This window comes from Apium graveolens, chromosome 10, assembly GCF_009905375.1.
Source record: "Apium graveolens cultivar Ventura chromosome 10, ASM990537v1, whole genome shotgun sequence".
NCBI classification, from domain to species: Eukaryota; Viridiplantae; Streptophyta; class Magnoliopsida; order Apiales; family Apiaceae; genus Apium; species Apium graveolens.
In genome coordinates, this window is record NC_133656.1 from 178,914,435 (window position 1) to 178,929,231 (window position 14,797).

At 35.5% G+C, this 14,797-nt stretch overlaps 2 protein-coding genes across 2 annotated transcripts; both read right to left on the minus strand.

Annotated features, from left to right (window-relative positions):
* Window positions 1-9,710: 9,710 nt before the first annotated feature.
* LOC141691357 (uncharacterized) lies at window positions 9,711-10,160 on the minus strand. Its single transcript, XM_074496083.1, has one exon. The coding sequence runs from the start codon at window positions 10,158-10,160 to the stop codon at window positions 9,711-9,713; it is 450 nt and encodes a 149-aa protein (XP_074352184.1).
* Window positions 10,161-10,264: 104 nt separating this feature from the next.
* On the minus strand, window positions 10,265-11,997 carry LOC141691358 (uncharacterized). The gene is made up of 4 exons (XM_074496084.1): window positions 11,987-11,997; window positions 11,249-11,886; window positions 10,834-10,916; window positions 10,265-10,510 (listed from the first exon to the last, which is right to left on the minus strand). The coding sequence occupies exons 1-4, from the start codon at window positions 11,995-11,997 to the stop codon at window positions 10,265-10,267; spliced, it is 978 nt and encodes a 325-aa protein (XP_074352185.1).
* Window positions 11,998-14,797: the final 2,800 nt, after the last annotated feature.

Sequence of the window (14,797 nt, forward strand, 5' to 3'; positions counted from 1 at the left end):
GTGAAGGGTAAAATTGAAATTCAGCAAAACATTTAATTAATTATTTTTTTTAAATTAAACTAAAATTTCAAATTTCAAATTATAAAAATAATATTAATGTCAAATATTTTATTACTCGGTATAATTTTTAAATTTTTAAAATATAGATATATTTAGAAACTTTATGATTATATATATAAATATATATTTTGCTTAATAAATATATTTTAAGTATTTAGTATTATGATTAATTTAGAGTATTACTACTAGAAATTAGTTATAATTTTTTTCATGTAAAAAATGCATTAAAATAAATATTTTAATTAATTTGAAATTTTTATTATTAATATTAACATCTCAATTTCAATTTTATAACTGTAAGGGATGAATGTTGTAGTTGATATTGCAAGTTAAGGGTTGTAAACTGTATTTTACGTATAATGTTTTGATTTTAAATGAAAGGTGGGGTTGCAAAGTGTAATTAACTCTAATATATTTTACTAACTAACATGCTATGTATTTCTATAAACTTCGCCTTCATGTTTCTGCTTGTTGCCAGCATATACAGTTGTGTGCTTCAATTGTAAAATGTTGTACATCGCTGCATAAACTATAATATGTGCAAGGTATTTATTATACTTATATATGCTTTATTTTTTGAGCATTTCGATCTCGGGAAGTCCGGGGCTATACTTAAAATGAATTTATTATGTTTCTCGGAGAATTTTAAGTTCTACAATTTAGCTTGGTATGGTGTTGTGTTGTCTCTGCTATTAGGCTGTTTTGTTTAAAGAAAATTATTTTCCAGTGTTTTGATATTTAGTTATAATTCATTATTAGTTTGGTTTCTTAAATATTTGTATTGATTCTAGACACACAACTTGGGGAGGCAATATTTAAAGGCTCGAAGTTTAAACTGATGTTTATGATTTGTCCTTCTAAACACAGAACAAACACCAATTCCGAGTGAGGCACAATCTTTTTCAAGCAACTGCTCAATCGGTCATTCGGTATATATATCTAAAAAAATCTAATCATTGCAAATTTTGAAGCAACAATTTTCTCATCTTTAACCACAAATACATAAGCCTAAACATTTTAGACCCGTGACTTGCATTGCAAGATCGCCTTCCATAGAATATGATATTTCATAATGCATAATCTGAAATTACATCTGCTACTTCTAATTATAGATACCACTCCTAAGTAACATAAATATAACTCGAACCTTCTATACTACTTAACAATACAAATAGTAATGCTACTTGTCATACACAACTATATTAGCACTTAAGGTGCTATTCCTGACACTCATACATAATAATGTTTTATTTGACATGATATAGACCGGTCAATTTGTAAGCAGAATTTCTAACATAGTATTAGATATATCTAGCAGTACAGTGTAAACCTGAATAATAATTCTTGCAAGATGCAATAAATACTTTGAACAACTTATTCTGCAGCCCATTTCTATGCATAATAAACGTAATCTTAAGAAAAACATATACTACATTAAATTATCATGGAGCAACAACAACTTGGTATGTAGCTCTTCATCCTAAATTGAAAGTGAAAGTGGAAATTCAATATTTAATATTTTAAGTTTGTAAAATTATAAATTCAACTTTAAGTAAGAACAGTTTTTTGTGAGGCCTAAATTGACAGAAATATAAAGTAGGGTCATTTAATCACAACTATATATGCAACTAATCAGTTAAAAATTTGAATCACAGTGTTCTTCAAACACATGAGTCGATTCGTTTTCGTCCTGCAGATTATATGTGTGATGACTTTTGCGTTGTTTGATATTCATTCTTATTATCATCATACTGACTACTTTTAGGCCAATTTTATACCGGTAGTATGCATGTGCTTGCACTTCTCAGAAAGTAAGCAGGTGCAATACTTATGCTATCATAATAATTACTTTCAGTTTTTTTTAATCTTTAAGTTTACATATTAATCTGTTAGGGTTTATATTGAGCTATGTATTATATTAATCAGGAAAAATATCAGGATTCTTCGTGTCAAAAGCTATAGTATTAGGTAAATGATCTCATTTGATGTAGCTCAAATATTTTTTAGAAAATGATGTGCAAGCTTTATTATGCAACTGCCAATGAGAATGGATATGTATTTACTTTAGTTTTTTGCTTTTCTCTATTCTCATAGTCGAGGTTGTTAATTCTGGATAGATTTATTTTTATTTTTTTTATGTCTTGTATTTGTTTATTATGTTTATGTAATGAATTGATGAATGGATATTATGTACATAGGGTGTTTACTATACAAAAAAAGATTAAAACCTTGTGAGACACCCCAATATCAATTTTCTGAATCTACAAGCGATTAAGCTAATGCAGAGCTTTAAATCGAAAGAGAATGCACGTGAGACATTTGCTTGGATGCATTACGATTGGGACCTTACCAAATTGAGTTTCTCGGGCTTATCTCAATCTCACATCCGATATTGTCCTGCAGAATCTGATGGAGGTTGTCCCGGTTTGAGAGAAAAACACCTAGATTTGGTGGCATGGATGGGTATAGAGGTGGACAGAGAGGTCCTCCCGATGAATTTGGTGGTAAGAATGGAGGAGCTCCTGCGAATTGCGAGCCAATTGAAGGCGAGGAGAAGACACGTTTCGTCCAAGAAAACGCTCATAGACCCATGATTCCATCCAATTAAAGGATCAAATATTTCAAGTGGCAAGAGGAGAATGCTATTATAAGTTAGAGCCCAGAATAAGTTTCGATTTAATATATTATAAGCTCAAATCGGGACAACGAGCAAAAAGTTATGGCTGTTGAAAGGCTTATAACTCGTAATTAGGGATTCCTGATCTAAAGATTGAGGGTTCGGGGTCTAATGGATCATAATCCTGGTCCAAGGGATCAGAATCCTGGTCCAAGAGGGTAGAATTCCTGATCTAAATTGTGAATTGTTCGACCAGGGTCAGGATTCCTGATCTAAATTAAGAATTATGCGACCAGGGGTCAGGATTACTGATCTAAATTGGAAATTGTTCAAACAGGGGTCAGGATTCCTGATCTAAATTGTGAATTGTTCGACCAGGGGTCAGGAGTCCTGATCTAAATTGTGAATTGTTCGATCAGGGGTCAAGATTCCTGATCTAAATTATGAATTATTCGACCGGGGACAGAATCCTAGTATAAATTGTGAATTATTCGACCAGGGGTTAGAATCCTGGTCCAAGGGGTCAGGATGCCTGATCTAAATTGTGGATTGTTCGACCAGGGGTCAGAATCCGGGTCCAAGGGATCAGGATTCCTGATCTAAATTGTGAATTGTTCGACCAGGATTCTAACCGAATGGAATCCTGGTCCATAATCCCACGACCAGGACAAATCAGTCCATAATTCGGTCAGGATTTTTGCTCGGAAGGGAATTTCCGAATAAAACACTCAACACCTTCTTGTAGGTACACCATCATTTCTTCAACTTAACTCAGCTTCTTTTTAACATAGCACAAATCTAGCTCTTCACTTTTCTTTCCTCTTAAATGCACTTTCTCAAAACTTTTAAAATGACACACTCATAGTGCTCAAGCTCACAAGTTCAAAATTACAATAATCAGTTTTACTAAAAAACACTCGAGACCTTACATTACAACACTATGCACAGTCACCGCAAAACTATTATCCAGTCACTCTCATAGTACTCAAGTCTAAAAGTTCGAAATGACAATAATCATTTTTCACTAAAAACTCGAGAACTTATATTACGACATTATGTACAGTCATTATAACCAATTTTTTCGCAACTAATAAACAGTCACTCTCATAGTACTCAAACTCACAAGTTCCAATTTATAATAATCATTTTCTACTAATAAATATCGAGGACTTGCATTACCGCATCATGATGAAACTAACTTACATTTCGCTACAATAAAAACTCGAAAACTTTCTAAAATCAGCATAATCCCCCAAAAAATCCTAAAACCCTTCTTAAACCCTAATTACTCATCAAACACATTAAAACACAAACAATTAAACAAATAAACACATCAGATATTCATATTTATAAATTTATATATAAATTAAAAAGTTAAAAAAATGATGATGATGATTTTATATACCGCCGTGACAGAGATGACAAACGCCGTCATAAACAATGACACGTGGCTGAAGAAGAGTGGGCTCCACTAAAGGCTTCACAACTTCGATAACGTCGTCTAGTAACAGATCATCTTCGGCAGCTGCGACGGCGGTCCCGCCGGAAGTTAGAACATTCCGGCGAGTTGAGAGAAATGAACAACGATGATTGAATGGTTTTAGTGTACGGATTGTAGTTATCAACATCGTTTTGTGACCGTTGGATTACTTTGATTTGATGACGACACTTATTTGTTTTGTGATTTTTATTTCATTCGTTTATTTCGCTCCAAGTCCCCCGACCTGAGAGTGTAACGGTGAAATCGGAAAAAATATATATTATTTTAACGAAATTATTATTTTATTAAAATTTAATGATAATATAATAATTAAAAATAAAATAAATGCACGATAAAGATTGTGCATAAAACAATTATTTTTAATATTCTCTTATATAAAATTGTTCTCGACCGAACCGAGTCATACAACACGTGGAGGTTTATGCCGTAGCCAAACACTACTCGACTCGATTTCGAGTTTGATTAAAAGGTTTAGATTCGAGCTCGGACTCTACAAAACCTTCAATTTCAAACTCGAATCTCGACTCGTAAAAGTTTGCTTCTTTCGATTTTAATGAATAAATTTCACCAAATTTGACAAAATTTTTGAATAATGATTAGTTCGGATTCAGTTTGAATAAATATAATATACAATATATATATATATATATATAATGTAATATTAATATAAAAATGAAAAAAATAAAAACTTAATTAAGCTCTCGAACTTCACTACACGAGTAACTTAAAGTTGAGCCCGGCTCAACATAGAATTTTAATAGCTCAACTCGATTTTTACTGTGTTAAATTTGATTTGTTTACAAGTTATCAAGGGCAATATAGTTTTTCCGGATGTAATGGGCTATTGTTTTAATTCAAATTGCTTCTTCATTGGAAAGCAAATCTACTATGCAGATCGATATCAACCACAGCAACGAGACGTAAATATCTTCTGGGAATGCACTAGCTGCTAGATCATCAATGAATATCTTGAACGGGCCAGAATAACTAATGGATACAGGTACAACACAATAATAACCCATTAACATGTTCTCAACAAAAAAATTCTTTGAACAAACATTACAAGTACATATGAATAGGAATGGACAACATAAGTTGTTCAATGATATGGAGGATAATAAGCGCAGACAGTGTAAAAAGTCTGCACGATACCTAAAATGATGACAAAAAGTGCAGCTAAAAATGCTATAAAACTCCATTTATTTTTAAAATAATCTCGTTTTAAGTCCTTATAGGATACTTTCCATTCAACATACTTGATACTGAAATACCCTTTCACTCTGCGCCACCTCCAGACTGGAATCTGATAGTTTTCAACCTCGTTGCACAGATCTGCATAACAGAAATCTACGAAAGCAACTTGACTGCATAAACTTTTAAAGAAATTTGTAATATCTTTGACGTCTTCTGATTTCATGATGACATTTATCCGCTCAAGCAAATTAGCATCTTTTGAAGAATGTCAAATTATCAAGCATTTACACTAAAGAAGCTAATTAGCAAACTGTATTGAATCAATAAGAACATAAACTGTATGAAGATCAAGTAGATCTAGAATCTTATTTACATTATTACATTATGTCTTTGTAAACTATTTGTGTAAATCTCTCTCTCCCTCTTCTCCTCTCAATCTCTCTGCACAACTCTCTCTCTCTACATTCCGTAACTAACTTTTCATAACTGAATTTGGCGCCTTCATCTTTCTAATTTAAACTGACTGCATCTGTGTTGACTTTGTCATGGGCCTGTTGCTTTCCTTGGGCTTGCTGATTACCTTGGGCCTGTTCTGAGACTGTATATTCTATAACATCCCCCCTCAAGGTAGGAGTGTGAAAGAAATTACACACACCTAGCTTGGAAAGAAGAAAATGAAGCTGAGCAGCAGAAAGAGCCTTGGTAAAAAGATCTACAGGCTGATGGGAAGTAGAAATATGAGCAGGCACAATAACCCCCTGTTGTAGCTTTTCTCGTACATAATGACAATCGATTTCGATGTGCTTAGTACGTTCATGAAAAACCGGATTTGAAGCTATATAGATAGCTGATTGATTATCACAGAACAGACGAGCAGGACTTGAAATAGGCAAATGAAGTTCAGAAAATAAAGAGAGTAACCATGTTATTTTACATGAAGTATCTGCCATAGCACGATATTCGGCCTCAGCCGTAGATCGCGACACAGTTGCTTGCTTCTTACTTTTCCACGAAATGAGAGACTCCCCTAATTGAACACAGAAACCAGTAATAGAGCGACGAGTGAGCTGAAAACTCCCCCAATCAGCATCACAGAATGCAGTGAGAGACAAAGAACTATGAGAGGAAAGCAGAAGCCCTTGACCACAAGTGTACTTAAGATACCTGAGAAGTTTCATGACAGCTTGCATATGAATAAGTTTTGGATGAGCCATGAACTGGGCCAAAGTCTGCACAGTATATGAGATATTAGGCCTAGAGATAGTCAAATATATAAGACGTCCAACTAGTCGTCTATACAATGAAACATCAGAAATATCAGCAGTGAGTTGCTCAGTAAGTAAACCATGATTCTGTTCTAAAGGAATGTGAGAAACTTTACAATTCAAGAGAGACATATCCTTAAGAATATCTGTAGTATATTTCTTCTGATGTAGATAAATGCCAGAGGTAGATCGAGCTAATTCAATGCCCAAGAAATACTTAGGATGTCCAAGATCCTTAATTTTGAATTGAGTGTTCAGGAAGTCTTTGATCTTGATAAGAACAGAAGAGTCATTGCCAGCTAGAAGCATGTCGTCCACATAGACAATAAGAACAGTCAAGGTGGAATCAGTTTTGTAGACAAATAGACTGTGATCACTATGGGTTTGGACAAAGCCAAACAGAAGAAGAGCAACTGATAGTTTCTTGAATCATTCCCGAGGGGCCTGTTTAAGGCCATATAAAGACTTAAGAAGCTTACACAACAGTCGGAGATTGGGATAAGTATTAACAATAGCAGAAGAAGGAAAGTAACCATCAGGTAGGGCCATGTACACATCTTCGGCGAGGTCACAATGCAAGAAAGCATTGGTGACATCTATCTGAGTAATAGACCAACCAAATATAGCAGCCAAAGCTAACACAATTCTGAGAGTAGTCATCTTGGCGACCGGGGCAAACGTCTCAAAGTAGTCAAGACCTTCAGTTTGAGTATACCCTTTAGCAACCAACCGAGCTTTGTAACGTTCAACTGAACCATCAGGCTGATATTTGACTTTATAAAGCCATTTACACCCAACCACCTTTTGATTTGCAGGTAAAGGAACAACCTGCCATGTATTGTTGGCCTCAAGAGCAGCAAGTTCAACTGACATTGCTGTACTCCATTCTGGAGAAAGCACGGCTTGTTTATAAGAGTAAGGTTCTGGGATCTTAGCCACATTAGCGACAAAGTGATTATAATCAGTAGAGAAGTGATTAATAAGATCAGTTATTTGAGAATCAGCTGAGTAAAGTACTGTATTGGCTGATTTATTGAACATAGAAGGAAGATTGGTGTAATCTGTATATTTAGCAGGCAACATTTTTGTCCTCACAGGCCTAGAAGGAATGATGGGAATTGGAGATGAAGTATTCTCCAGAGAAATCTCAGCAATAGAGTCAGTATTAGTAGAAAGACTAGAAGCCAAAGTGTCAGATAGAGTAGGAGACAGAGTAGGAGTACTGGCAATAGAACCAGTAGTATCAAACGATGAAGATGAATCCATATGTAGAGGATCACTGTAGGGATCAGACACAGAAGGAAACAGAGAAGCTGGAGCAGAAGTATCAATATCTTTAAACGGAAAAACCGTCTCAAAGAACTTGACATCCCTTGAAATAAACACCCTTCTAGTAGCGAGATCTAACACTTTAAAACCCTTTTTGGCATAAGGATATCCCAAGAAGACCCCCTTTACTGACCTAGGTGCAAACTTATCCCTTGACTGAGGAGTAATAGTGGCAAAAGCATAAAGAACCAAACACCTTAAGATCATCATAGATAGGAGGTTCTTTAAACAACACCTCATATGGGGTTTTACCAGCAAGTAAAACAGAAGGGGTTCTATTGATGAGATGTGTGGCAGTTAAGATACAATCACCCCAAAAATGTAAAGGTAAACTAGCATGAAATCGTAGTGCTCTAGCAGTGTTGAGCAATTGTCTATGTTTACGCTCAACTTTGTTATTCTGCTGAGGTGTATATGTGCAACTGGTTTGATGTATAATATCAAGAGTTGATAAACAAGTTTCTAAAGATCTGTTAATAAACTCAGATCCATTATCAGACATAAGGATCTTGACAGAAGTGTGAAAGTGATTTTGAACATAAGCAAAAAACTGAGCAAGAATAGTAGAAACCTGAGATTTATCACTCAACAGGAAAACCCAAGTAGTTTTGGATTTGTCATCAAGTACAGTAAGAAACATATTACAATTACCTTGAGTCTTACAATGATAAGGACCCCAAAGGTCAACATGAACTAATTTAAACAAAAAAGAAGAGCTGGAAGTACTGTTTGAAAAGGGTAATCTAGGTTGCTTAGCTAGGTGACAACTGTCACAAATTGACAGATCAGTCATATTACAGGAAACTGGCAGTAACTTGAGCATTGCAAGTGGGACATGCCCCAATCTTGCATGCCACATATCAACAGAAGATTTGGAAACAGAATTACAAGTAGAAATCTGAGATGTAGAAGGATGGAACAGATACAATCCATTATGAAATTTACCAATCTCTACAACCCTCTTCCATGTAGGGTCCTGTAAGAGACAGGCATGAGAAGTAAACACAACACTTGTTTTAGATGTAACAGCGAGTTTAGGAATAGATAGAAAATTGTAGGTAAAAGAAGGAACACACAACACTGAGGACGGGATAATATCAGGAGTTAAATGAAAGTCTCCAATATGAGTAACAGAAACAGTGTGACCATTTGGCAGTTGTAAATGAGAAGAACAAGAATGAACATTATGAAATTTATCAACAGAATATGTGATATGATCAGTGGCTCCTGAGTCAAGAATCCACTGATCTGACGAGATAGAGGCAGAAATATGTGCATTACAGGATAAGAACTGAAAAGTACCTGCAAACTGCACAGTATTAGCAGAAGATGTACCAGAATAAACTGCATCATTAGTCTTCATGGTTGCTTGAATCATTTTCAGAAGATTCTGATATTGATCATCAGAAAGACCTGTTCCTTTAGACTCTCCAGTATCAGTCGGATTTCCAGAAGATCCAATATCTGCAGCTAATTGAGGAGTAGAAGTAACATTGTTTGCTTTTGCTCTAGGTTTAGGTTTTGGTTTACCAAAGAGCCTATGCCACTGAGGATAGCCATGTAGGCAAAAACAAGTATCCCTGACGTGACCTTTCAAATGACAGAAAAAACACATCAATGTATCACCAGTAGTCTTCTTAGACATGCCAGAGGGAGCAGATCCATTTTGTCCAAATTTTCTTTGAGGACCAGAATAGGAGTTCTTGACATTCATTGCTAGACTGTGACCAGTCATGTAGGAGGACTATTGAACATCTCTCTGAGTCTCTTCTTGCAATAGAATAGAGTAACATTGACTGAGGGTAGGTACAGGTTTCATCAGCAATATCTGACCTCTAACAGAGGTGAATTGTTCACTTAATCCCATAAGAAATTGTGTTAAATGAATTGTGCATTCATATTGATCTGAGTCCGTGTTAACATTGCACGTATAGTGTGTACAAGTACACCTAGGTCTAGCAGATAAGCTATCCAGTTCATCACTTAGAGTCTTGAATTTTGTATAGTATGATGCAATTGTAAGTGAACCTTGAGTAATTTGAGAGATATCTTTTCGCAGATTAAACAATTTTGGCAAATTACTTTGTAAATATCGAGTCTCAAGATCTTTCCAGATAAGATGAGCAGAGTTCATATAAACTATACTATTGCGTATATCAGTTGAAACAGAATTTAAGATCCAAGAGATTACCATATGATTGCATCACATCCAAAGAGCAGATAATGGAGAAGTAAGAGAAGGTTTGTTACATGATCCATCAACAAAACCTAGCTTCAACTTTGAGGATAAAGCAATTATCATGGATTGATTCCACTGTGAGTAGTTCTGCTATTTAGCACAACTGTAGTTAGCAACATTCCAGTATTGTCTGATGGATGAAGATAGTAGGGATGATTTGCATCAATCACGGATGCAGTAAGACTGCCGCTTGTAGCTGCAGCATAGGATCGTTCTGGTGTTGATATTTTATCAAACACGTGATTAGCAATACTAACACCTTGAAGAAATCTTGAAGAAACACAGAAGAAATCACCAGCAATCAACTAAACAAGATCGATGAGATGTAATAAGAGATTGCGGAAGATTTAGATGCGACGATGCTCTGATACCATGTCAAATTATCAAGCATTTACACTGAAGAAGCTAATTAGCAAACTGTATTGAATCAATAAGAACATAAACTATATGAAGATCAAGTAGATCTAAAATCTTATTTACATCATTGCATTATCTCTCTGTAAACTATTTCTGTAAATCTCTCTCTCTTCTCCTCTCAATCTCTCTGCACAACTCTCTCTCTCTCTACATTCTGTAACTAACTTTTCATAACTGAATTCGGCCCCTTCATCTTTCTATTTAAACTGACTGCATCTTTGTTGACTTTGTCATGGGCCTGTTGCTTTCCTTGGGCTTGCTGATTACCTTGGGCCTGTTCTGAGACTGTATATTCTATAACAAAGAACGAATCAAAGTGCTCATAAGTTTCACATACGAGGTAATGGTATGTGTGGCGACGCTGGTCTGTTCTAGAGCAATGAGATTCCTGAATATTGTATCACTAGACTTATCAATGACGACTTGTGGGATAAATAAAATTCCATCGATGAATCTTATGTCCACTATGCTCCTGGAGCCCCGTGTAATTTGGAATCCAGACTTGAAGAGTTGGGTTGCACATCTTGTGAATCCGCAACTTTTGGGAACGCGTGTAGAAGATAATTTTGGCACAAAAGTGACATTGCAAACATGGTGCAACATTTTAAATAGATGATTGTAGATACCATCTTTCTTATTTTTGGGAGCCTTTAAGTAGTTCAAACGCAACATGGGAACAGAATTGAAAAACCAGAAGACGTAATCTTCTAGTGACATGTGTGGATTTGTTCCACTTCCATCAGATGTAGTGTTCGGACTTGATACTAAATCAAAAAGTTTTTGCAGAACAAAATCCGGTATTTGGTTCTCTAGTAGCATCAAATCATGTTTCAAAGTTTGCACCATTGTAAAATTACCTGCAGGCGATTCAAATGGGACTCGGCTTTCAGGGGGACCTTGTAGAAATTCATCTTCAAATTTTTGTGTATTTATTTTCTTGCACCTGTAAAAGAGTTCAAGAATAAAACAACCGTCAATAAGTAACATCTCCACGAATTGATGTTTGTCTAAATCGATATCTTCAGCATACCACGCCCTGGCCTTCTCTTCCACTTCTAATATATTTTTTCCACACACATACAAGGCCGAAAACTCTTTAGTCTGCATTTTTGCCCGATCAACAAAAGCTAACATGTATAACCATTTGAGCTCCTCCATAGCATGGAACTCAGCCTTTTGTTTATGAAAAGGACCGATAGATACCATTTGAGGCGTGTATGCTCCGTGTTTCGTTTCTCTGAGTTTACCAGGAACTCGATAAGTACTCGAATCTCATGGTCTGCTCCTTAGGAGATTTAGCGTCTTATCTACTGATTCTAACCACTTCTGGAATTCCTCTTCACCTCCAGATGAGTAATTTTTGCTAATCCTCCATTTGAAAGTTGAATCCATTTTAAGTTATTCTGCATAAAATTAAATTGATGTATTATACTTCTATCCTTGAGTTTGTAACTTGTTATAGTTACTTTCATAATAAGTTTATTGTTGTTTTGAAGATTCATAACATCTTTCTTAAACATACTATTACTTGTAAAATTTAGAGATAAGAAAGTAAGATAAATAACACCAAATTATAACGTTCATGAAACTCTTATCTAGGGGGTATGTATGTCAGTGGATCTGATTTAGATCAGATCGACCTAAATTTACATCAATATTCATTTATCGGATCAGATTTGATCCATTTTTCTTACCTAAATTAAAAGTGTAATTAACCATTGCAAGGTCTTGAAAGGCAAGCATAATAACTAAATAAGAATATCTGAAAGTTAAAGCACGTACTCTGATATAATGGAAAATCTGAACAAATGCATTCAAAAAAAATCAAAGAAACCAAATCGAAACTGAACTGATCCGAAACCAAAAAATAATAGATACATACCTGCTAGTTTGGAGACGAAGTCTGAGCAGAGAAGAGTCTGAGACCACAGATACAGTTGATTTACATTGATATCTTGAAGCTATATTTATAGTACATTCTTATTGTCCTATTGGCAAGTTCTTATGGAGGATTTTTATATATAATGTCAACTCCAGGGGATGGAAGAGAGGGGGAAATATGGATAAAAATGTTTTAGGTACATTTGGTTATATTGAGTAACCAGCTCATCTAAAACCTTAAGGTGTTAGAGGAAGGCCCCAATAGGATCATATATTTAACACTCCCCCTCACTCGAAAGCCCATTTATGGGTCGAAGAGTGGAACATCGGGGCCCATCTTTGGGGCATTAATTGCCTTTAGTGTCCACAATAAATTGTGAGAATGTTGGGGGTGGCTGGGAATCGAACCTTAGTTCTCCCGCCAGCCTAAGCTCTGATACCATGATAACAAGCATCACAAAAGCTTTAAAACTAGCAGTGCAGAAGATTCTTTTATGGTGAAAAACTGAGAACCCAATTTCCAGATCTAGTCTTGGATGAGATTGAAATGTTCTGGGGTTACAAGAGAGCCAGTGAAGGAATATTTATTAGTCAAAGGAAATACACTACAGATATTCTCAAAGAACACAATCTTCTCCATGCTAAACCACTGCAGCTACCTTTGGATTCTCACCAGAAACTAACTCATGAACTGGGAGATCCTCTGCCAAACCCAACTATCTATCAACGCTTGCTAGGACAACTGATTTATCTGACAGTAACACGTCCAGACATCTCCTTCAGCGTACAGTTGTTGTCTCAGTACACGAACAAACCCACTACAGCTCACTTGCAGGCAGCTTATAGACTGCTCAGGTATCTCACTGGTTCAATCCCTCAGGGCATTTTACTTGCCTCACAGTCTGCTGCACGACTAACAGCCTACTGTGACAGCGACTGGGCTTCGTGTCCTATGACACGTCGTTCTACGATAGGATACTGCATTTTCTTTGGGGACTCTCCAGTGTCGTGGAAATCTAAAAAACAGCCGGAATAGCCCGATCTTCAGCCGAAGCCGAATACAGAGCCATGGCTCTCACCACATGTGAAGTCACATGGTTGTCTGCTTTACTTAAGGATTTGGGGATACAGAAACTGCCTGCAACCGTCTTAAATTGTGATAACAAAGCTGCATTAGCAATTACAGCAAACCCAGTGTTGCACAAGAGAACAAAACATGTTGAGCTTGATTGCCATTATGTTCGTGATCAGATTAAGGATGGAAAAATTTTCACGGCTCATGTTTCTTCTCAGAATCAAGTTGCTGATATTCTCACCAAAAGGCTACCCATGAACTTGCACTCAATTCATACCAACAAGCTGACAACATCGTGTGATCACTCTCCTGTCGCTTGAGGGGAGTAATAAGGAAATACACTAGTATTTCTTTTCTTGTCTTTATCTACATTTTGTCTGTTTATCAATATCACTCCTAGTTGTTAGGATTGTAGGGTCATTGGAATATTATTAACGTTATTGTTGTCTTGTCTGGTAGCCAGACCATATATACCCTTTATGGGCTCTCTTGTAACCCCAGAACATTTCAATCTCATCCAAGACTAGATCTGGAAATTGGGTTCTCAGTTTTTCACCATAAAAGAATCCTCTGCACTGCTAGTTTTAAAGCTTTTGTGATGCTTGTTATCAGGTTATTATAAAGCATGTTCATAGAAAAAATTGTTTAAGTTCTTGTCACTGCATGAAAGTCAGATTGAAGATAATTATTGAGTTCATGCAGTGATTGCAACCTAATCTCGTAGAAAAATTCAGCTTTGCTCATAGGTGCCCCGTATGATATCCTAACTTAAAATATAGGGCATTTGACAAAAAAAATTATTCCCCCAATATCTTAGTGATATCTTATATTATTAGGACAACATATTTGAGCCTTATTTTTAAGGCACATCTTTCTTTGTCTAACTTATATTTTATAATAAATTTTCATGAATACTCTCTTTATCTCTTACTATATATTGTATTTTAATAATGAAAGGAATCATAAACAATAAAATATCGAATTTATAATAAGGATAAGGCACATTATTGGAGATAAATTTACTTAAATATGTCCTAAGTTACTAGAATATAATATTTTATATTATATTTAAGACTTGAACTAGGATATTGTTGGACTTGCTATTACAGCTAAATACGAGCAAAACATGTTCATACCAGCTTAAAGAAAACAATAACAATGATTGGGATCAAGAACAAACCAATTTAGATCTCTCTAGAATACAATATGCAACCTTGAA

Bases quoted from the DNA above. Each gene is read 5' to 3' on its own strand.
- LOC141691358 (XM_074496084.1), bottom strand. The intron at 10,917-11,248 runs GTATCTACAATC...TCTTTGTTATAG, and splicing joins TCCCAAAAATAAGAAAGATG to AATATACAGTCTCAGAACAG. The intron at 10,511-10,833 runs GTCAGTTTAAAT...GATCTTGTTTAG, and splicing joins ACAAAGTCAACAAAGATGCA to TTGATTGCTGGTGATTTCTT.
- LOC141691357 (XM_074496083.1), bottom strand. From the start codon at position 10,160: ATGGTAATCTCTTGGATCTTAAATTCTGTTTCAACTGATATACGCAAT.